General features: G+C 45.5%; 1 protein-coding gene across 1 annotated transcript in view; it reads left to right on the top strand.

Moving 5' to 3' along the window:
* The first annotated feature begins 2,554 nt into the window (after window positions 1-2,554).
* Window positions 2,555-23,552, top strand: part of ACACA (acetyl-CoA carboxylase alpha) — a 118,819-nt gene continuing 97,821 nt past the window's right edge. The window contains exons 1-8 of the mRNA XM_068415992.1: window positions 2,555-2,618; window positions 7,078-7,124; window positions 8,179-8,431; window positions 20,580-20,712; window positions 21,347-21,485; window positions 21,692-21,801; window positions 22,243-22,324; window positions 23,378-23,476. Coding sequence (XP_068272093.1) covers window positions 8,205-8,431; window positions 20,580-20,712; window positions 21,347-21,485; window positions 21,692-21,801; window positions 22,243-22,324; window positions 23,378-23,476 — 790 coding nt within the window. The 5' untranslated portion in view covers window positions 2,555-2,618; window positions 7,078-7,124; window positions 8,179-8,204. The remainder of the gene's footprint in view (window positions 2,619-7,077; window positions 7,125-8,178; window positions 8,432-20,579; window positions 20,713-21,346; window positions 21,486-21,691; window positions 21,802-22,242; window positions 22,325-23,377; window positions 23,477-23,552) is intronic.

Below are 23,552 nucleotides of genomic sequence, written 5' to 3'. Positions count from 1 at the left end.
ACTTTGCAGTTTTAGCAGATGATTTAGGGCGATTCCTGAAGCTGTAAGAAAACTTAGGACCAATAACAGCCCATCTTGTAGAGTGAGCGAGCGATGGCACTCACTGCTAACCAGAGAGACTGAGGTATTCTGTTAGTGATTATCCTTGAAAGCAGGCAGACACTGTTAGTGTTGTGAGGATTAACATCTCATTTCTGATGTTTAAAATCTTCAGTAACATTTTCTAAATAGCTAAAACATGATTTTGCTTTGAAAAGCGATCTGACCTTTCTCTCTTTTACTTGCCTGCCAGGACATGAGTTGTGCCAGGATGGATGGTGTCACTAACCCACCTAACCTGGGATGATCTTTGCTGTGTTTGCAGTGGTGATGTTATCAGAGCCTGGAGAAGAGATGTGGAACCCTCACCTGGCGTCATAAAAGGTAATAACATTTTCCCTGTATTTTTTGGGGAAATTATTTACTTGCATTATTAAGGCTACACTTGCTTTTTGAGAAAATGGGAGGGATTGCACGTGTGAACAGGGCACATGCTCGTCAGTCATGTAAAAGTAAACAGCGTGCTGTGTCCAATTTCTGAACAGAAAAAGGTCATGCATGTAACCAGCCCCTGCCCCCAAGCAGAAATAGGGTTACCAGTCAAAATCTGATAGAACTATTGGCAAATATGTCTGAACTTCGTAAACAATATGTTCATATTAAAACACACATTATTGCTGCCCACAATTTGAAGCTTGAACATGTTTTTAACCAGTCCTTTGTTAACTACTTCAATGTAGAATTGAGGGGAATTTTGAACGTGTTTCTGCTCCTATGTAAGTCAGCAAAATTCAGCAGGTGTCCAAAATGCAGGGTTTGATTCAGCATGGCCAATAATAATTGCTGGGGATTCCTTACCCTGCAGTGCCTTCCAAATCAGTTGCTGTAATTCCTCCCAAATTGTCTTTCCTTGTAAAAAGTGTTCCACCAACACTTGTTCACAGTGAGGTGAGATTGTCTTGCTGGTTTCAGTGGGTAAGAGCAGGTGTGAAAGGTACAAAGCCCAAAGCTTTTATTTGCTTGTGTAAGATGCACGTAATGGAATATTTTGGGATCTTTTCTGTGCTGTGTGTATATAGGCTATTAACAACTGTCCCTCTGTATGACGGGCACTAGGATCCATCTGTGAAAACACCCATTAATGTTATAATGATAAATGAAGTGCTGCTTTAAGGCCACCAAAGCTGAGGGTGGCCCGGGGCTATTATTACTGTTTCATTTCAAAAGCACCTTCCAAATCCATGCTTTATTTTTAAAGGTTAATGTATTTCATTTGCTGTTTTCACGTGTTCTTTTCTCTCTTTACCCTTGAATGGAGGAGTTGCTACAGAATGTAATTGTATGTAGCAATCACTCCTCCAGCAGTATTTGAATAGTATTTATTAACTGAATGGATGAAGTGGGCAGGGCAGACAAGCAGCATGCAGGTTTTAGCACGACCAGAGCACTCAAACACTAGAGAGGATGAGCTAAGCACCTGTCGTAATCTCCGATTTTGTAAGTTCACTGTAGTTATTATCAGTGATTTAGGGGACAATCCCTCACCAGCCAAGCGCTCCCCCTCACTTCTGCGTGAGTTGGGATTTAGTTTAGTAGTGTATGATTAAGCTAGCGTTGACCAGCCTTCTCTCTTAGTTCCTTCATCTTAGTTCATATTTAAATGGAGAAAAAAATCTACAGAAGTGGGAAAGGGTCAAAGAACAAGGAGGGGACGCTCTGGCTGCGCCTGGCCCGCTTGCCGTGTCCTGGCCATGTGCTCTGTGCCCCGGGCGGGGACGGGTCAGTGTCCCCTCCACGCGGTGCTCTCCTGCGCAGCGTGCCGAGGCGCTGGGCCTGGTCTGTTGCGTTGCGGGGCCGGGGTCGCTCCTGCTGCACGGCCAGCGGCCGCTGCGGGCGGGGGTCCTGCTGCCTGTGCCAGGCCCTGCCGCGGGCTGCTGGGTGCCGGGCTTGCGTGCCAGGCCCTGCAGCGTGTGTCCGGCCCCTTGTACGCGCCAGGCCCCGCTGCAGGTTGGGCCCCGTTACCGGCCCTGCTGCATGTCGGTCCTGCAGCCCCCGCCGCGCAGTTACCCCCAATTACAGCAGTTTCGGGACCGGAGGGTGCGTTCAGGCCCACGCGGGGCGCAGGGGACGAGGCCCGGAGGGGTCAGGGGTTGCGGGGGGCCACGCCAACAGAGGCCGCGGCGGGGGGGGTGTATGAGCAAGCCCAGCCAGCTGCGCCTCCCCCGCGCCGGGAGCCAGTGGGCGCGCCGAGCCGGCCGCTCAGGCCATGGGCATCTCCTCATTGGCCACGCCCCGCGCGCTCTGCCTGATTGGTCACGCCCCCCGCTCTATTCCCCCCGAGAGCCAATGGGAGCGGCGCAGGGCCGGTGCCGGGAGGGGCGGGGTTAGAGGTGGCTGACCTGAGGTAACCTCTCGCATCACACCACCGCGGCGGCGGCGGGGCCGGCGCGGGAGGCGGGGCCGGTCGCGGGGGGCGTGGCCGGGCGGTGAATGGGGGGGCGGCGCCGCGCCCCCGCGCGCTCCGCTGCCCAGCGCCAGGCCGGGGCCCGCCGCGCCTCCGCAGCGCCCGGCGCCCTGAGGTGAGTGCTCCGCCCGCGGGGCCGCGGGGCTCGGGGGCCCGCGCGGTGCGGCCACCGCGATGGAGGGCCGGGGGGGGGGGCGTGTGGGGGCCGGGGCCAGGGGCCGGTGCCGCGGCGGGGCCGTGGGGCTGGGCGGGGCCGGGCCCGAGGGAGCGCGGGCCGCGCCGTGCCGGCGGGAGGCGGCGGAGCGCCGTGCCGCGCCGTGCCGCCGGTTTTGTCACCGGCGGGCGCGATGCTGGGGGGCTGCTGGCGGCCCGGGTCCGCCTTCAGCTCGGGAGCGGCCCGGAGCGGTCCCGGTCTGCAGGCGGGGGGCGAGAAGGGGGTTTCTAGCCGCGGCGATGCGGTGCGGGCAGCCGCCCGGCGCGGAGCCGCTCCTCCCGACCGGAAGAGCCGGCCGGTTTCCTCCCGGTGCCTCTTTGGTGCCCGCGGCGGCGGAGCGCGGTCGGGTGCGGGCCAGCCCCGCCGCGGCGGGGGGGCCGCCGGGGATCCGCCGTGCAGCGAGTCGTGCCGCACCGGGGGCGGGTGGTTCCCGTGTGCTGTGGGTGTGGTGACTCCCCGGTCCCCCCGCGCGCCTCCCGCCGGCACCGGCGGAGCTCGTGGCCGCGCTGGCTGTGGCTCCAGCGCGGAACAGCCCGTCGGTTGTGGCTTTGCCTTGTGCGAGTGAGTTCATTCACAAAACAGAAAACCGGGCGTGTTGGAGCCACCAAATAACGTGGGACCAGAGCACGAGGCGCTCGCGTTGCCAGCTCAGGCATCCCTCGGCTTTATTGTCGTCCTTTGCCATCTCTGGTGGGATTGCAGGATCTAACGGGGAGAGTTTGGGCCTGGTTTGTCAGCGGGGCGGGAAGGAGCCCTGGGAACGCAAATGCCTTCTGGAAGGTGCTGCGGGGTGCTTAAAGGTCATAAAGTTGTAAAAGCGGGTTTGCAGAACAAACCAAATTGTTATTCTCGCCTCTCCTTTCATGGTGTCTCTTCAGTCTTATTGAGACAGTTTTAAATATACCACGTTAAAAAAAAAATACAAAGAAAAATTGTAGTCTGTTCTAATTTATCAGGCTGTAAAGATTCAGCAAAGCGTTTAAGTTATGCCCCATTCTCTCAAAGACAAGGGGATTTAGACACAGTCGTGAGTGCTTTAGTGAACTAGGATAGCTGTAAATATAGGCTCTCTATTTGTCTTAGTAGTCTTTTTGGAAGTGACACAGACATATTTTACCTGGGGAGACCATATTCCACTTGTGTATTTAGCTTTATGTGTCTAATATTGATACAGTAAATCTGAAAACTAACTAACTAAAACTTCTAACCTGTGGGCATACAGTTTGTGGAGTACCTTTCAATACATTAGAAGCAGAAGAATTTTGCAGGGTGTTTGATATTTGCTGAGAACATTTTGGGGTAGGAAGTGAAGCAATGATTAACCAGGAGGCACGGCTCAGGTGGAGCGGGGTTGGAATCGTGGCCCACCGTTGTGTAGAGATAGAGGCTGGTGAAGTTTTGAGACTGAGTGAGTCTGACAGTGCAGCAGCAGCAGCTGGCCTGACAGAACAACGCAGGCAGGAGCTGTGTGGGTGAGCGGTTTGATGTTTGGTGGCCCATCTTGCTGCAAAAATAATCTCTTCACCCTCTCCTGATCTGGAAACTCACTTCCAGCCCTGGTACAGGTGAGCATGTTGCTGATCTTTTGTGTTCAGTAAAAGCAATTAAGTAGTCAACTTGTTCCACACATACCATCTGTTTTTACTTTGTTTTTATTTTTCTTGTTCCTTTGTTTTCTGTTACCTGTGTTCATTCAGTTAGGGTGGTGAAAGTACGTGTCCATTTAATTGTTTTAAAATTACTTGTGTTGATTAGCAATACCACAGCTCCCTGGGCTTTAAACAGGAGACCGTTAAATAAAACTAGTTTTCTTAATTTCCATTTCATATGGCTTAGCAATATTGTAGAGACGCTATTCTGAGTCTGTGAAAGAACCTACAACTCTTTTTCACTGAAATAATGATGTTGTTTTCAGCAGTGCAATTGTCTTCAGAATGGGGTGGTTTGAAAACACTAGAAGCTTAATTTCCAACTGACAGTGTCTTAAGTCTCATGCCTAGGTGTATTTTACAAATAAAAATGATCTTAAAGAGAAACTGTTATAAAAACTTCTAAAGTCTAATATTTTTACATGTGTGTTTCACTGTCAAGCCAAAAATTTTACTAATGATAGTAGTAGAGCTGTGGAGAAGTGAATTGGGTTTTGTTTCACCTCAGGCGAAAACAGACCCATTACTATTTAAATTTGAATTGTGGAGTTTTTGTTGCTTGTAGCAGGAACACGATTTGGGCCTTACGTACCTTGGTATCTGCAGAGCTGGGGAGTTATGATAGTGCTGTGTATCTTCAGACCTTTAATGTGAGCTGGTTTCTTCAGGAGGAGAGAGGACGGTGTGGCTCAGGTTCTGTAAAGATTCAAGTGTCATTAAACATATTTATGTAACTGCGCAGGCTCAGAGCACACGATGATACACGCTCTTAAATCTTTGCAGGATCGAATTCTCAGTCTGTATCCTGTAAATTACAGGGTTTGTTTCAGTCTGCCTGCAGAAGTTAGCCCGTTTGACAGGCTAGTGACACCTGCAAAGATAAGCGTAGGGGCTGTACATAGTTGAGGATCCAGACAGTTTTGGTTTTTAGGGTCTAGTTGAACGTTATTAAAACAGGCAGTACATCTGCAATGGTTAGCAATTGAGCAAACGTGCAATTAGCGGAACTCATGACGTTGGGACTGGACTACAAGGGGTTGGAAGTGCACTGGTAAATGGACTTGAATGGGGCTTCATGGATAACTGACGGCTTTTGATCTGAGTTGTACAAACAAGGTGTTTGAGTCAAGTTGTTTGAGCGTGGCATTGGGTATCGGGAGCCTTGGCATTGGTTTGATGCTTTCTCATGCAGTATGTGAGTGAAACACTTCACTGCCTGTTCCTCTGTTTTCTTCTCTGCTTAGGAAAAAAAAAGCCTTAAAACTTCCTTATTAACGTATAAGTTCTTGAAATTAGAAAAAGTTTTTCTTCATTAAGAAAGGCTTGAAGTTAGTTTGGCTGTATCCCAGATTCTTCAGCGCTGATAGTTGTGCCAACAGTAAATCCTTCTGGATGAAATTCTCTATGAGTGATCTCATGCCAGCATAAATATACATGTAAATATTGTCTTCATGTTTATATGCACAAACAAAATTTGATTCAGCTTTGTGCTATCTGAGCTATAAGTCCTGCCCAAGCACCTCAGTTAAAGAAATCTTCCGGTATGGTTTAGTTTCTGCATGTCACAGATAGGTATGCAGACTTTACGGTCATGCTTCCCCTTCTGCATCTCTACCCTCAAAAAGAGAGATCCATCCACCCTTTTAATGCCTGTGTCTGACAGATATTTATGGCTTTTCAGTCATGAAATGGTTAAGTACAGCTCTGTAAAATGAACTGCCTGTGGTCTCGGTAAAACTGGAGTTTGTGGGAGTAGTGATGTCAACACATGGTTTGATCTAAATAATTCAGTCAGGTACATTCATGGCACAAGTGCATAAGCCAGTTGGATCAGTTTTTAATTCTCAGTTACTGATGAAAAGAAAGAGCACAGTGTTTAAGAATTGCACTGTCTATAAATTCCTTGTCTGTACTCTAATTAAGACTACAATCATGTCCGATTTGTGTTATAACATGGTCTAGTTTTGCTTGTGTACCGGATGAAAGCTGCCATGCTCATATCAAACCAATGATGCTGCATCGCTGTACTTGGCATAATGTGGCTGTAATTAGCAGGACTGACGAGGTTTTCCCACCGGTTTAGAATGTCATTGTGGCGTGAGAGTTAAGGGTCTCGAAACAGTCCTTTCTGCACAGTAAAGTACTTCTTGGGAGAATGGGGCCCTCAAAAAATGTTCCCTCGTCTTGTGCTTGTCTGTATTGCTGTATCACAGTTTATTTTACAGGTAAACTGTGTTTTTTTTCATGTGAAAATATGGTATGTCAGCTGTGTCTTCTAGCCGCTGTTTTTTCACAAGATTTCTAATTGTCATTGGGATTTACTCCTGACCATCAAATTCAGCTGAAATCGGCCAGCGGATTCAGAAGTTGACAGAGGAAAAAAGTTTGACCTAAGTAGATAGCACTGGCACAAAGTGTAGTTTCTTTTGGAAACAAAATTAAGATATGTGTGGGATGATCAGGTGTGTGCTAACACATTGCTCAGAAGTTGCCAGAGCGATGGACTAGCAGGAGGTGGTTGGACTTGGACACTGCAAGTTCAGCTCCTGGTTTACTCTGTGACCCAGAGCAAGCGATTGAGTCTGGTCTGTACCTGCGTTTTTTTCATGACAGTTTTGTGTTCAAAGATTTATATAGTCAGGAAAACACACACAGAGTATTCTTCATAATAATAATAATAATATTTACTTGTTAATGCTTTTCTTTTCCAGTTCGTTTTGGAGGTGGGTAACTACTCAGATTGCAAGAATAACAAGAGGTTAGTGCATTCCTAATTTTGTAATGATGTGATTTACAGATGTGTGTAGTTACCATGTAGGTGCATCAAAGGCAGGCAGAGCAGGGCGTATCAAATGTTCATCCCCCATCCCACCTGTCTTTGTGCTGTCAGGTGCTCCTTGGTTTTCTCAATCTGTCATGCTCCTTCTCAGTTGTAATTATTATTTTTTTTCTAATTTGGAAGAAAATGCATTCATTCCTTATTGGAACAATGCTGAATTTTTGAGACTCAGTTCTGTTTATTAAGAGATTCTTCTCTATGTAATGATTTTTTAAATGGAAAATGGAGACCTGAACTTTTGTATTTTCCTCTGACAATTGTAAATCATGCCACTAAGTTTCAATATATTACCGTAAAGTAGGTGCTATCCCCTAATTGGCATGGATGATCTGGGACCAAGAGGTTAAAGTCAGGGTGAAGTTACAGAAGATGGCTGAGCCAATCTGACAGTTCACTGCTGCCAAAAAGGGGAGGTTTTGCTTCTCTCCCCATTGTTCCTTACCAGTATCTTCCCATCTCCTTCCTTTGCTCCAATTCCACTTGCTAACCTCGCAGGAAATTATCTTTTGTTGGTTACAGTTCTGATGATTTTGTTGAATGGTCTGGAAAGCCCCAGAGCTGGTGGGGAGTAGGCAATGTGAACAGGTAGCTGGGGCAGAGAAGGGAAGAGGTAGGTATGCATGGAGTGAGACCTTTCACTTTGACAGTGGTGGGTTATTAGATTTGTTAAAGTCATCCTGGTGGTGTCTGCCCAAGTGTCTTGTCTTCTTTTAAGTGACTACTGCAGCTTTGTCTGAACTAGCAGATTCTGCAACAGATCAGAGTGACCAGCTGCTTTGATCTCATTGTCCTTGTGCAAACAGAAAAGTCAATGATTATAGCAGAAGTAACTGTTTTTGATCCTGGTTCAGCTATGGTGTTTTAGCATTGCATTTCCTATCAGAAGTGAACCTTGCTTTGTCCTCTTTATCCTGCAATAGCAGGTATTAACCTCGGGTTTTGGGTTTTTTTTGTTTTCTTTTGCCCCTTACAGTGCTGAGAGCCCAATTTGTAGGAGCCATGGAAGATTCTTCCCAACCCACTAAACCCCTGGAGATGAACCCTCACTCTCGCTTTATTATTGGCTCTGTGTCAGAGGACAACTCAGAAGACGAGACGAGCTCCTTGGTGAAACTTGATCTGCTAGAGGAGAAGGAGAGGTCTTTGTCACCTGTATCTGTCTGCTCGGATTCCCTCTCAGATCTAGGACTTTCTAACGCTCAGGATGGCCTGGCAAGCCATATGAGGTATGGAGAAAATAGTACTCAGATTCAGCCTTCAGTCTTTTTACCCCATCCATTCCAAAGGTAATCCAAAGATTCAACTTTATATCCAGGTTTGGCCTCAAATTTTGTTGTGCCAAGATGTCTTCTGGCATTCTGTTTCAAAATGACCTCTTGTGTGTTTATCTGTATCAAATCTTTTTGTTTTCTATTTGTTTTAGTGAAATATCTGTGCCTAAATTCCTTAAGCACCTTTCAGACACCTCAGCTGTTGAGTGTTATGGTGGGCTTGCTTATACTGCCTGTCTCTTGTCCCAGCTTTCAGAAAATTGACATGTGCTGACTGAGATCTTGAACGTTTTCACTTGTGTATGTGTTTTAGGGGCCGTGTTTGTTGAGAACAAGGACATTATTTGCTTATTTTGTCTTTGTATGGGATTTGCTGCTTTATGTGTAGCCAGAGAATTGGCAGGGACCCTGGGTACGATCAGTGACTCCGTATCACTTGGAATGTTTTTTCTTTTGGAAAAGAAATAGTTGGTTCCAAAAAGGCTTCTGGCTTTCACTGACCAGTAGTAGATGTTCATATGACCAGCTAATCCTTTCAGCTTGTTGTTTTGCTGCTTTCTTTGCTTGTGCAGATTAAGGAATTTTAATCTGTCCTTTTATTGGTGGTTCCCTTCCCACTTTAGGGATGCAACCTCTGAAAACAAATAGTAGCAGACTCTTTGGGTTGGGGCAGAAGGGCGATAGTAGTCCATACTTTACAGAATTGTTATGATCGTACTGATGGACATGTTTAGCCAGCTGGCAGTAATATAACAGATAGAAAATCTTAATGCAAATTTAAAAGGGATTACCTTTCCAATGACTGCTAGGTATAGTAATTTGGCAGCACAAAAGGTAATTTTGAAGCAGGAAAAGATCTAGCCCTGTAACTATATATATCTTAGGAACAGAAGAAACTGGATAAACACATAACCATTAGCGTGGAAACAGACAATAGGACAGCAAGAAAATCGAGCCACTTCTAGGACACTGCCTGGCATCAGACAACTATAATGCAATGGGTGTGCAACCTTGAGCACCTCTGTTGTAACTTGCTTACTTTGGCACCCTCTTTTGAGGGTGCTTGACTTTCAGTTAAATTGGAGAGAAATGCCAATTCAAATAAAAAAAGTTACAGCATTAGAGGCTGTTTTTCTAAGATAAAGTAAGATGAACTGAAAGAGCTTTCCAGGATGGTAGTCTCTTTCATCAAAAGATTTCCAAATAATGTTTACAGATGGAGAAACTGAGGCAAAGACAAGTGCAACAACTTGCCTGAAGTCACTCTGTGACGGTGAATCAATGGAATACAGGTATTCTTCCTTCCAGCTTCCTTTTGGTAATCACAGAGCTACAACACTTCCTGAAGTAACAAAGATAAATTCATGGGGAGTTCTGTATGGTTTGACTAATGAGTCAAGCAAGGTGCAGGTCCAAGGCAGTGTACCTTTTTGAAGAAGTTGCCAAAAATCTATTTGCTGGTTAGTTTCACACAGGACATTTTGGTCAGCTAAAGACAGAGATAACTTGTATTTGAGGTGAGGGTCTTTGCTGCAGAGAAGTCCTTCTCAGGGAACAGTTATGTCTGAAATCCAGCATTTGGTCAGCTGAAAAAGGGTTTGTGAGTGCACCTGAACTATCCTTTTACCTCTTCATAGAGCATGTCAGGTAGTAAGTTTGTTGCTCTGATAGCCAGAGAAAAGAGATTTCCTCTTACAGCACGGGAGAGCTGGAAAGTAGGATTGTCAACCATCTGATCAAGTTGGTTTTTCCTCTCATGCTCTAGGTCACTGAAGTTTAGACAGTAAAACTTCCTTTCTCCTCTAAACTCCATTTTGTTGCTTTGTGGAGGTTGACTGTGAGACTGTCTAATCCATCCTGTGATATTCAGTGCCAGTGACTGTTTGCATCTTTTGAGCAGCAGCTGTTCCAGCACTTGACATCCCAAGCAGATTTTCACCCCTCTGAGGAGCACTATGTCAATATTAAAATGACTTTGATAATTAGAAATGCTCTTCCTTCATCATCAGCTCTCATGAACTGTCCTGTTTTTGCTATTTTATAGCAAACAAACCCCTTCGTCTGACGGGGTTGCCATGTCTAATCGATATGTCCTGACCCAGCCATGGGTGTCTGTCTGCCAACTCCTGTTTCTTCATTTGAGCACGCAGAGTGTGTGTGTGCTGTGTTCTTCCATCTATCACCTTATTGATCTCGTTAAGCGTTTATGGTGTTGCTAAAGAGAGTCTTGCTGGGACAGGCTGTACAACGCAGGCTTCTGTACCGCTAGAGATCTGTGAAGGCCTTTGGTTGTGCCAGTTGGCTACTACGTGAAGGATTGAGAAAGCCATGCTCGGATAATGAACTTTAAATTGGTGTGTGGTACGTCAGCGCTTGACAGAAATGGTGTGTTGGAAGAGTAACCATGTGGATTAAAATGTTCTGATTCTTTTCTTGCTTGTAGTTGTGCCTTGTTTAAAGAGTATCAGTGATAAAAATCATGTAAATGTCCTCCTCACTCTGTTAGTTATAGCATCTGATATTGGAAACAAGTGTTATTAAAGAAAACACTCTGCTTGTGTACAGTCTATGTCAACAAAATTTACTCTGTTGCATTTTGCACCTTTAGATAATAAAACCAAACACTATTTTTTCTTAATCTTTTTGCTTCCAGGCATAATTGTGTTGTCTTTGAGTTCAGAAATTTCCACCAGCACTTCCAACCGAAGGCAGTAGTCCTGTTGGGGTGTGGTTTTTGCTTGTTGTGTAGGGAGATGTTAGACAATTGCTATGCTCCTTTCTGAAGTTTTAGTGGTAGGTGAAGTAACTTCTGTATAATTGCCACTTGGAAAGTACTTTGAGTCTCTTTGTTTTGATTAATAAATTGTTCTTGACTTGCTAAATTTAATTCCTAGTTTCAAAGATGGTATTTTGTATCAAATTCTTCTTTAAAATAGAATAAATCCTGCATGTCTTCTGGTGTTTATCCATCAGGGTTCTGGTCTCATAAGCAATAAATGGGTGTATGAAGTCACCTGACAATCCACTTGCATCAACTGAAAGCCAGATTTTTGGAAGTAGCTCAGCTCTGATATTAAGCCCACAGAGACTTTAGCCCTTAGCAGCTAACAGTATTTGGACTCTCAGTAAATAAATCATTGAGATGCTTAAGAAGAACTAATCATCTATGAAAGTAATTTTGGAAGAACACCTCAATTTTAGGCTGGACAGTAGTGTGTTGAGTACGCCCAGCCTGGCACTGGGACAGGATGCCTGCTTGGAAAGCAGTTGTAGAGTGATTGCACCGAGTACTAAAAGAAATAAAGGATCCTTTGGAGCTTGTTTTGAATTTAAAAAAAAATCCTTTCCAGTCCAGCTGTTTGCGGTTAGGAGATGACACTATAGAGCATTGGCCTTGTAAAATTATAAGTGCTGCTGTAATTTTATGCACAAAAGTGTGCATAGCAGTACAAGTGTGCTTTGGTGTCTGCAAGGCTGATGCTTTCGCTGCCATGTCCAGGACTGGCGCGGCTGCATCAAGAAGGGTTTATCCTTTGCTGAACTGATTCCTTCCCGTTCCAGGCTTTGTGCATGCCCCTGGCTGTGGAGTTGAAGGCTCCTCCTCTTGCTCTGCTGTCTGTGCCATCAGTTGCCATGGCGCTGCTGAGGTTTCTGAGTAGGGTGACTTGCATGGGTGTGCATCTCAGGGACCAGAAGGCTGTTAGTGACGCTGGAATTGCATGCTGCTTGCTGAGACATTTCCCTTTGCGTGTGATCGATTGCTGTTGGCTCAGTGAGTAGGGGAGAGGGGTACTGCTGCATGTTTCTGCAAGGTGTTGAAATAAAGCTGTGCATCTTCAAGGAACCCCTGCCAAAAGAAAGGATTTAGTTCCCTTTTGTTACCACCACTGCCAGTGAGTGATGTTGTGATTTGTATTTTGAACTTTTCATCCACCTGGATGAAAAGTTGAATTTCCTCCTCTATCTGTTGAAAAAGAGGAGGCTTGTCAGGTGTTTTGGGTTCCTCCTGTTTCTGGTTATACTGATAACCTGTGAATTATAACTTTTTTTTTTTTCTCTGAAAACTCCTCTGTTTAGTGAACAAATACACTTTAAAGGACTCTTCATCTGCATACCTCTCAAAAGTAGTATTCTCTTATTTTGATGTAACACATTTTTCTCCCTTTGACCTCAGTTAACATGGGAAACGTCATCCCTAAATTCAGTAATTTGTAGGGAGATTTTGCAAAGATTAGCTGGCTGAGATACCACAGCAGTGACTGTGTCTCCTGCTTGCTTACTTACCTGATATTTCTAATTGAAAAGATAACGAAATATACTTTGTCCCTGTCAGAATACTTTAGGGCCCCCTTCTGTATTTTGCTGAATGCCCTCACTCTTCACCCAGACTGGGACGTGTAGCAACAAGTGCTTTTGCAGAATCCCCTCACAGCCTAGTGCCTGTATCTTTGGTGGCTGCAGGAGGAGCTGTCAATGGATGTAGGCTTGCAACAAATCTGGAAGAAGAGGAAGTGTCATTAAACCTGTTTTAGGTAGGGAAGGCACAGAATCTCCAGGCTAGGGAATAACTTGGATCTCTCAACTCCATATGGTAACTCTGTCTGTAAGAGTAGCAGCTGAAATGGGCTGCGCCATGCTTTCTGCTCAGGGTTCTCTTACACTAGGGAAGACCTCTTTCAGTGGTATGTTTTGTGGAAAAGTCCCCCACCCACCCCTTTAATTCTGGTTGTTAAAAAAGACACATTGTCTCGTTCATGCAGATCGGAGCTCTTCAACACTTGAACTTTGGCAAAGAGCACTGGGAAGGCTCCTTGCCAAGGGCTTCAATTCTGCTCTCAGTTGCAGAACTGTCTTTTACTGTTGTTATTATTAACTTTTACCTTGGTGGCAGGGCTTGATCTAGAGAGTATTAGGCTCTTACTCCAGGAACGTGTGGGATTTTGTACTTCATGAGGATGTAAAAGGAAAGGTCTGTCAGTACTTTGTGGTTTTAGGAACTGGAGCGTGGGTATCGATTTGATTTAAATTTGCCTCTTTATTTGGATTGACATTTGGATTCACTGGGTGTTTTTGAGGGGTGGGAATTTGGTGCCATGGGTCTGAGCAGGAAGGACATGCAGAAGAAATGGGATCTGAAAGATAAATTTGAAGAAGGAAGGGTCTTGGAGCATGCAGGAGGCTGAAGGCTTGTTGAGCGTGAGATTCGTAAAGGCGAGTGCAGAACACCTGGGAAGGAACAGTCAGGGAATGGGTCATGGGATGTGTAGAAGAGCCTCAGGAGGGAAGTGGTTTTGATCGTAGTACATAAGAGTGTGTGATCCAGAGGAGCTCAGTGAGCTTTAAATCGTGAGGTTCCCTCCCATAACAAGAGCTGTGACGTTGCTTTGGAACTTGGCAGGGAACACCAGTGATCTGGTGTGTGCGTCCCGTGGGCATGGTCCGGTTTAAAATGCATACGGTGTGGCAGATAAAAAGTCAGACAGGTGGTTTAGGAAAAGAAAATACCTGACAAGTAAGCAGCTTGGCATGTAAAACCTGCAGCTGCTGGTCCTTGGCTATTGGAGAGGAGTCCTGGCAGCTTGTGCCGGTTTGGGCTCTGTAGTGTTGGAACCGAAGTTACTCCTTTAGGCTAAAGACCTGCCTCGATGGCTGTTCAGAATCTGCGTTAGCATGAAAGTGGAGTTATTTAGCCAGGGAGTAGGGAGTGTTGGGTATTTTTGCTGTATCCTTTATTTAATTTTCTGAGATCTTTAGGCTCACTCCTTTGTCAGAGCTGAGTTGAGTCTCATTTTATTTTGATTTATAGGTTGAAGCACTGATTTCCACCAGTGTCTGAATTCAAGCCAACTGTTCTGTCTCTTTAAACTCACAGGCCAAAACTGTCTTTGAATAAGTCCAGATTGCTGCCTCCCAGTGCCTGTTACCCGAGACATGGTGAACCATTTACTCCAGCTGCACAGTCCTGCATTGCTTGCTGGACTGTGTATATGCTTGCTCCTTCCTCTCTGCCTGTTTGTAAAACAGGTTGGAAGGGCAGATGTAAACCTGGAGCAGATCTTACGGATGCTTCAACTGGCTTGAGTCTTACCATGCAGATCAGATACATGTTCACGCCAGTGCTTACACATTTACAAAACATAAAGCCCAAACTGATGATGGGAGCTGCCCTCTCTCTGTACCCTTCACAGGCCTAATCAGGAGGAAAAAAAAAAATCCTTTCTGGGATATGTGTGTGTGTGTGTAAGTGCTGCAGTCAGTCCCCTTAAGGCTGCCGTTCAAACAAGGCAGCTAATGCATCCCTGCCTTTGGAATAAGCTGCTACGTCACTGATAGCACTTGGCATGTTACAGTGCTGGGATCGATGCGGGCTCCTCGCTGCGATGTGTGTCAGGTATGTCTGCAGGGAATGCTTTTTTTCTCGGGGGCTGGAACAGCAGAGAGCGGCGCAGGCTTTCCTTTTGTCTGACAGCAGGCCTAGGGTCTGAAGAGGGGGATGGTTTTCGTGTGATATTTGCTGTTTGGGTTCTGAGTAGTGTTATGTTCAGGAAACGAGCTTTGTTCTGTGTGTGTGATGATAAGTATTGCATATTTTTGTAGGGATGTTGCAGCAAATCGTGTCTGTTGATTTCACAGCAGCGAATCCAGCTGATAGAAGGCAGGAGGAATATTTTTAACCAATGCTGAAGCTGCTTCTCTAATATCAAGCCGTGTGTAGCTGTAGGGTTTGTTTCCTTGCAGCTGCAATGGTCAGAAGTGTTTGGATTGGGGGCTGTGGGTATGGTTTTTTGGAGCACAGGCAGATATTTGGGTAACAGTCTTCATATGCAGTTTTCCTGCGTGCTGGGGTGTGGGAGGCTGGGACCCCGAGTTTGCTCGGGCGGGCTGGGGATCTGTACCACACTGGGTAAATGGTGTGGCACGAGGCCTCTCAAGATGGAGCCAGGGCTGGAAAATATTTCAAGACGAGTTGCTTTTGCTTACATACTTCTGCTTTAAAATGAATGAAATGGGAAATTTCTGATGTACTTCATAGTCGGGTAGTTTGAGTAGTTCTTCAAAGAGGAAACAAAGGCTGACAGGTGAGAGAGGCATTTGGTTATTAGATAGATACGTAATGTCGGGGTGTTTTTGTTTGTTTAAACTCTGTTCTTTCCCTGGTATCTCTTGTCTGCTGTCTGGTGATTTATCTCCACTGTGAGTGGAAATGTGAGTTCCTTCTTCACTGCCACAGCGTGTCGCTGTCCCCTGTCCCCATCTGCTGACAGTGCTTGGAGAAATTGGATCTGCACAGAATTGTTTGCCTGCACTTTATCAGACACACGGCTCTTGCTGTGCGTTGTCGCTCACATTGCCTGCACTATTCTTAGTTCCCTGTCTCCTGCAGCGACCTCACCTTGCCCTTCAGGGCTCAAGGTTACATACTGTCATGGTGTTGATGTGACACTTTTCCTCTAGGTACTTGTTCCTTTTTTTGAGTGATCCCCTCCTGGGTGATTGCGTGGCTTTTGGAATGAGTGTGTATCAAATAAAAGCTGTGCTACCTGGATACAGACCCAAATGTCCTCACATTATAAAATGTAGTGCTGTTGCTGTGTCCAGTTCCAGTCCAGGTTTGATCATCACTGTGTTTCTGCAGTCCTGGCCCTTGCTTATCCTTTCCCTACCCCCAAATTTGCATTTTATGGTTTTGCATGTGCTCGATACTGAGTAAACAGTCTTCCTTTCTCCAGTGATGTCATTGGGCCCTGCAGTACTTTAGCACTTTGCTTGTGAGGATAGTTGTTCTTTTAGCACTTGGATTGATCTCATCTCCATTTTATAGGTGGAGAAACAGAGGCACAGAAAACTCGAGTGACTTGTCCAGGGTCTCCCAGCTTCCAAGCTGGTGTCCAGTGCAGTCTGTTGTCTCATGTCTGGATCACCACTGTACGCTGTGTGCGTGTCAGAGCTGTGCCTCTGACTTCTCTGCAGCCCTGGGAACGCTTTCCTTGTCACCTCCCCACCCCTCCTGAGAATCTGATATTAAATCCTACATGTTGATTGAATTCTTTGGGCGAATTGGCCCCTGCAGATGCTCCTTTGCTCCCTCAAAGCCAGCTGCTGAGGGGGTGCTCGCCCGCTCCCGGCGCAGGGGTGCAGCCCGCGGTGTGGGGTTCCTCTGAGCGTGTGGGGAAGCCGTGCAGCCTCCGCTTCCCCGCGGGACCCCGGTTGTGGGGAGCGGGACCCGGGGCCGACCATTGCTGCAGGCTGTGCATCGTGTGGCTGCAGCAGCCGGGCTGTGTGCTAAGCCTCATTACGTAACCTGTAGATCATTTTCTCTCTTTCCTGATCAGCTGCTTTCCTCTGAATGCAGAAGAGGGAAGCTGCTACCCTCGCTCTGCATGCTGCGTCACAGGGACGGTGGCTGAGAGAGAGGGGTGGTGGAAAGCAAGGGGCAAAGGTTAAAAGATTGGAGCAATCTGGGAAGTGCCGCTGCTTCACGGAGAACTGTGTGAGTGCAAGAAGCTTTTTGCAGCTTTCTCCTGCTGGGTTTTGAGCTGCAGTACTGAAACAAAAAAAAATAGCAGCAGCTACACTAGACGAGTCATAAGCAAGCCTGGAATCTGTGAATTCCTTCGCTGAGACAGCATGGAGGATTCTGCAGAGCAGAGTCAGGAAATGAGGTACCACATGCTGCAAAGGTAAGGATTGCAGATATGATTGTCTCCTCGTAGCTGCAGCCGTCTCGGGCTGAGGCAGGTGGGCACTCTGGACTGGAAATGCAGACTGATATTTTTCCATGTTAATTTTATCCTTTGAAGCCTCACCAGTTATACTGTGAGGTATCTGTGCATGCAGTCTGTAAGAAAGATGCTAGAATACATCTTACCTGGGGAATCAGTGTTAAAGTTTGAGGTTCTGCACAACTTCTAACCTCCATAAACTGAACGATAGTTCGGTTCCTGCCTAACAAAACACTGCAGTTGTGACCTGGTGATTAGTAGGGATGACTCTTACTAACTCAGCATTTACTCTGTTTTGTTTAGAGCTCGGTCTTCTTTCTTCCTTGCTGCCCAATTTCTACCTCATCTTACCCTGAAAAAAAAAAAAATCTGTCCTGTTCTGATTATAATGCACAGCCTGTGGTTATTAGTAAATAAACTTAATGTTCTTGGTACGCTTACTGCCACAAATTAAGCAGAACTATACTTGCTCATAAACAAGTGTTTGTGCTTTGTTCTGGTTGATGAACCTCTGGTGTTGTTGACACTTTATCTGTAGCAGTATCTTTATGTGTGTAGTAATTTCAGCTTGGCAGGGTAGTTTATATTCATTACTGTTCACAGGTTCTGACATGAAGATTTTTATCTTTTTTCTGTTTTTGTTGACACTGCTCTCAATAAACCTGCAATGAATAAACCTGTCTCGCTTGTTGGACCGTGCTCTTTCTGTGCCATGCCATAAATTCTGACCTTCTTTAGAGACACGAATTTAGTAGTAATTGAGCCTTAATTACATCTTTCCTCTTTTTCTTCCCTGTCAGCTCCTGTCCTTAAATTCCTGGGCTGGGATTATCACAGAGCAGTTTGTGAACTTTGCCTGATAGGGACAAGTTTTAGGTTCAATGACAACGTCTGTCTCTGAAGTGCAGCTCGCTGGAAGAAGGGAAAGTACACAGGGGGAGAACTTCTGCACGCTTACCTTGTTCCTGTGCCCTTCTCTGGATATCAGTTAGCAGCTCTTCTTTGAGACAAGTTACTACACTGGATGTACTTTGGTCTGACCTGGTACAGCCATTTACATGTCCCCGAATATCACTGGCAGATAGGCGTCTGTTTTTTTAGCAAGCTTTAAAATCACCCTATTGGTCTTATTTCTCCTCTTACCTTTACTTCTCCCACTCTTGGCTTCATGGATTGCTTTCAATCTCTTTCACTGTGCTTAGAACAGGCTTTCACTTCCCAGTTAAGATCAACATTTGCAAGGCTGTAACTTGAAGTTCTCCACCAGCATGGCTGTTGTCATGGGAATATCTCATGTGTGTGAGAGAAAGACTGATGTGATAACACAGAACACAGGATGTGAATTTTAACTGCTGTAAATATGCTTTCTTGCTGTTCTGGAAGTCCTCACAAAGTCAGTGTTGTGCCACAGCAGGGTGTCACAGCCAAAGTAGATGGTGCACATGAAGGTGGAGAGGAAGGGCAGCATCCACTTCATCCCGTGTGTGGGAGATAAATGTGTCCTTGTGGTCAGAGCTGGGCACTGGTCTGGCCTTACCTGAAAGATTGCCTTTCGTTCTAGAGCAGTTCTTGGTCGGTTATACCAGGATTTGACGTGCACCTTTTTGAATAGGTTGTGCTAGATGATATGGGTCAAGATCCTTTCTGTCGATGTGTACTGCAAAGCGTCTAACGTCTGTGTTAGTGCCACGATTGTTCATAGGAGAGGTGGGTAAGAGAGGAATCTGGATTTAAACCAGATACTAGCTGCAGTTTGTTCAGGGCTTCTTTCATCAGCAAATTTTTTTAATCAAAATACTGGTCTGTGGTGTTACTGTGCTCCTGATGAAGAGTTAAGGAGGGTCTGCATTCCACATGGGTAAATATTCATAGGCCATTATGTTTTTATGAGGTAAGATGAAGGAGAATCTGTGTCCTCTCAGGCTGTCACCAAACACCTCTGACAGCAGCTCCTTCAAGCCAGGGTGATCCAAACCTCCCGTGGGGCAATGAAGCTCACAGGTACAGCTCTTGGGCTGCCTGCCCTTGGTGGCTGCGTTTAAAAGGAGAACTCTAGATGCTGTATGTGACTTGGCTTGTCCTTGGGTTGGTTTTCCCTTCGTGCCCTCCCCCAGCAGTTCCAGTCACTTTCTGCCGTATCCCATCCCATTTCCCAGGGGGAGTTGCTCAATGGTACCAGCACTTCAGCAGCTGATTAGGCCAGAGGTTCCTGATGGGTTTCCCATGGCCGACGGGCAGCCAGCCCAGCCCGCGTGGCTCCTGGGGACGGATGCTGCCAGTTACACAGCTGCTCCAGTGCCACTGGCCCCCTTGGTTGCAGTGGAGTCTTTCCAAAGCATTGTGTGTTTTTTAAATACCTTCCCAATACTCATCTCTCCTTCCTACAGAAAGGTACCGTCATCCTGCGTGGTGACAGGGGTAGGGACTTCAGAGTGTGTGTGGGAAAGGAACCTGTTAAGAAAAGCACACTAAGTACAGTAAGAAAAATGGGTAGAATGTGGGGTGACCTGGGAGGTAAAGCTTCAGGGGCTTTAAAATCAGAAGTATCTTGTTATTGCCGCGGTCATGCTGTACTAGGGTAGACACATGGTGTGAAGAGTAGGTCTTTGCTTTGCTATTGAGTTTCCCCTCACAATTTCAGCTTTGTAAATTTTAGCAAATCAAATCCTGTAGTGCTTGCAGAAGCAAAGGGTGATTTATCCATGTGTCACTGCTGAGGAAGCTGAAGCATAAGAAAGGGAAGCGGCGGTCCCATTCCTACCCAGAAGGATGGTGGCAGAACACAGGGTTGGTCTTGCCAGACACAAAATTGGCTTTCACTGCTTGTGGTAGAAGTAACATGATTGATTTGTCCTCTAGCTCTCAGATCTTTTGAGGAAGATATTTAAGACTGGATGGTGGAAAATTCTTGTAAAGTCATAGCAGAGTATCTCATTTACACCTGGAGATTTATTTGCTGTGGTTCCCAAATAGGATTTCTTTATGGAGTCTGATCTTAGTGGCTTGTTTCACCAAAGCCAGAAAACATTGTTGTCATTTCCCACCCTTCCCAGCTGAATCCAAAGCGGTGGAGTAGTGTTGTTCTGTGTTGGGCAGCAATATACAGTGAACATATTTTTACCTATTTATATAGTAGCATAACCACAATTTCTCCAGATAACCTGGCTTTTGCAGAGAAAACTGAAAGGTATTTAAAAAAGCAAAGTCATCCCTGTAAAAGCTGAGGACCAGGTGCCACAGTGGTCTGGAGGCAAGGAGTGATTCCAGTGTTCCAGGGGAACATGGTCAGGGGGAACTTTACAATTTATTCATGTGTCTTCTCCTATTTGTGTACATCTGCACTGCCAAGTTGCTTTTTTCTGTCCCACAAATTTCCTTAGGCCCAGTATGTCTGGTTTACACCTTGTAAAGCAAGGCCGGGACAGGAAGAAAGTTGATGTGCAGCGGGATTTCACTGTGGCTTCTCCAGCAGAATTTGTTACTCGTTTTGGAGGGAATAAAGTTATCGAAAAGGTAAGTTACTGACCTTGTTGGCTTTAGCACATTGCATTTTGTTCCTTTCTCTTGAGCTATGACTTCTCTCTATATAAGGCTGTACATTGCAGACATCAAAATATTAATATTCCTGAACTTGAAAGTTGTACTTGTACCTGTAATCATTATGTTTCCATTTTGGTTTATACGTGATAAATAAACATCCCATTGTTTTAACCTAGTGTAACAGGAAAAAAAAATTGAGTCACCTGGAGCGCTTCTGCTGATACAGAAGGGTTTCTAGACAGATATAACAAAAGTAGACTGGAAAAATCACCAAGAAATGTATTTAAAAATACATAATCATTTAATGGATGAAGTCTCTTCCCTTCAGGCATCGAATGTTTTGGCCACTCATCGTGCCTGTTCTCAAGTGTCCTGCTCTTTTATCCAAACAAAGCATAATACATTGGAATCTTTATGGTTGAGCAAGAGCTGATTTCTGAATCGACTGATGGGCCATTAAATGTTCTTGTTGAATTGAATGCTGGCTAATGGCACTGCACAGCCCCAGAACTGGGTGAAGAGTCTGCAGAGAAGAAACTGTTTTCATTATCGTTTAGTGTTTTGTGCTGTTTAGACTCTATCTCATCCCTGCTTCTGCTGTACTCAGGTCCTGATAGCAAATAATGGCATTGCTGCAGTGAAGTGCATGAGATCCATCCGACGCTGGTCCTACGAGATGTTTCGAAACGAGCGGGCAATCCGATTTGTTGTCATGGTGACTCCTGAGGATCTGAAAGCAAATGCAGGTGGGTTGTAAAGAGTATGGAGGTGCACAGCCTTCTCCTTGCACAGACCCGTGTGCCCACAAGGATGCATCGTGTACCGTTCTGTCAAGTAACAGGTTTTTCTGGGAGGAGATTAAGTACTTCCAGTACTGCAGATTTAGGGAGTTTTAGACCGAGTACCTTTTATCGGATTTGCAATCGCAATGAGACCTTCTTTGTGTTTGCAGAGTATATTAAAATGGCAGATCACTACGTCCCCGTTCCAGGAGGACCGAACAACAACAACTATGCAAATGTGGAACTCATTCTTGATATTGCTAAGCGGATTCCAGTGCAGGTGAGAAGTGTCAAAGATGGTTTTCAAAACAGGAGGTAGCACTGAGCAATCTTCTCTCCTTAAATAACGAGTTGTATCTGGGGAAAAGGACAGGTCAAAGAAATTGAAATTACAAACCAAGGCAATGTATATTACAATGCAGTAGCTTTCCCAGTATGGTTATCTGCAGGAGATAGAAGATTCCCTTCAACCTTTCGCTTCACTGCACTTAGTTCATCTTCAACAGCTTGCTTCGGTGGCCTTTGACTTGTCTACGAGATGCAAGACACTAGCCCTTTAAACCAAGCATACCATGTAGTTCAGGAGACTAGTCTGGCTTATGAATGTTATGAGACTGTTTTCGATGAGGAAAAGAAAGACTTGAAGTATCTGCATAGTTTGTTTCTGCTGTATTTTTGCTTTACTAAAACAAAGAGTGAATTATGTTATTTTCTTCTGCAGGCTGTATGGGCTGGCTGGGGCCATGCATCTGAGAACCCTAAACTACCAGAACTTCTCCACAAAAACGGGATTGCTTTCATGGGTGAGGTTATATACTTCTGATCTAATGTCTACTCCTTATGTTAAGATGGGTGGTTTTAGTGAGGTAGAAAATCCTGAGTCTAAAAGAGAGCCGTGAGGTTTGGGTTACAAGTGCGAGATTGATGATATGTTCTTTACAGTACTCAGAGGAGCAGAATATGCTGTCTAGCAGTGTGGTCTGTTTCCAGTTGTCAAGGCTAATGGAGCTAGATCAGGTTTGGATGTGTGCTGGGATATAGTTCTTGTATGGGAGAAGTGGCAAATTCTCCAACATGTCTTTGAATATCGAGATACAAAATCAGAAAAGATTCCTGTTAAAGCAGATTGTTTCAAAAGCTGAATGTCCCTGTTGTCATTTTAAAGAACATGTTTGTAGGTGGACTTGTGATAAAAGTCATAGTCTGAACGCAGCCTGGGGATGGTTGTATCATGTTCTGACTTCTAGCAGATCTTTTAATCTGTAATATCTTGAGCCACAACCACAGAAATACTCTGGACCTCTAAAGAGGGGTGGATTTAAAAGCTGTATTTTAATTCTGGTTTAAATCTCTTACCAATCGTACACTACAGTCCCATGCAAACCACATTTGGAGTAAAATCAGGGCACTGAATTATTATTCCAGTAGCATGTGATGTGCACACCCAATGCCAGTTCCTAGTAGCTGCCATCCCTTTGAGAGCGGGCCCAGCTCGAGGACACAGGGACAGAGCGCGGTGCTTGCAAGCTGAGCGTGCCAGGACTTCTTTAACAGGATGGGCACTTAACAAGCTGTTGTGATGTGTCTGTGGTTGCACTGCTGTAGTTTCAATTGCCTTTTCCTCCTTTGTCAAATACTCCAGTCTGTTTGCTTTTGGTTTCCTGGCTGATGCAGTTAATGCTCTCTGTTTGGGTTCAGAAATGTTGATTTATACCAGTTGAGATGTGGCATTCAGCGACCCTGCTAAGGGTGTTTATTTATCCCCCTTACATTGAACCCAGATCAGACTTCTGGCCATTTCCCTAATGTCTGATATCTCTAGTGTCTCCCTCATGCCTTGTTTTCGCTCTTTGCAGGTCCTCCAAGCCAAGCAATGTGGGCCTTAGGAGATAAAATTGCTTCTTCAATAGTGGCTCAGACTGCCGGCATTCCAACCCTCCCTTGGAGTGGCAGTGGTGAGAAGGAAATTGCTGTGTTTGTCGAGATCATTCTAATATTTTTTTTCTTCAACACATCTTTAAGAAGTGTCTG

The sequence above is a fragment of the Nyctibius grandis genome, chromosome 18 (genome assembly GCF_013368605.1).
Source record: "Nyctibius grandis isolate bNycGra1 chromosome 18, bNycGra1.pri, whole genome shotgun sequence".
NCBI lineage: Eukaryota > Metazoa > Chordata > Aves > Nyctibiiformes > Nyctibiidae > Nyctibius > Nyctibius grandis.
Note: the sequence above shows the minus strand (reverse complement) of the source record. Positions and strands in the feature narration are given on the sequence as shown.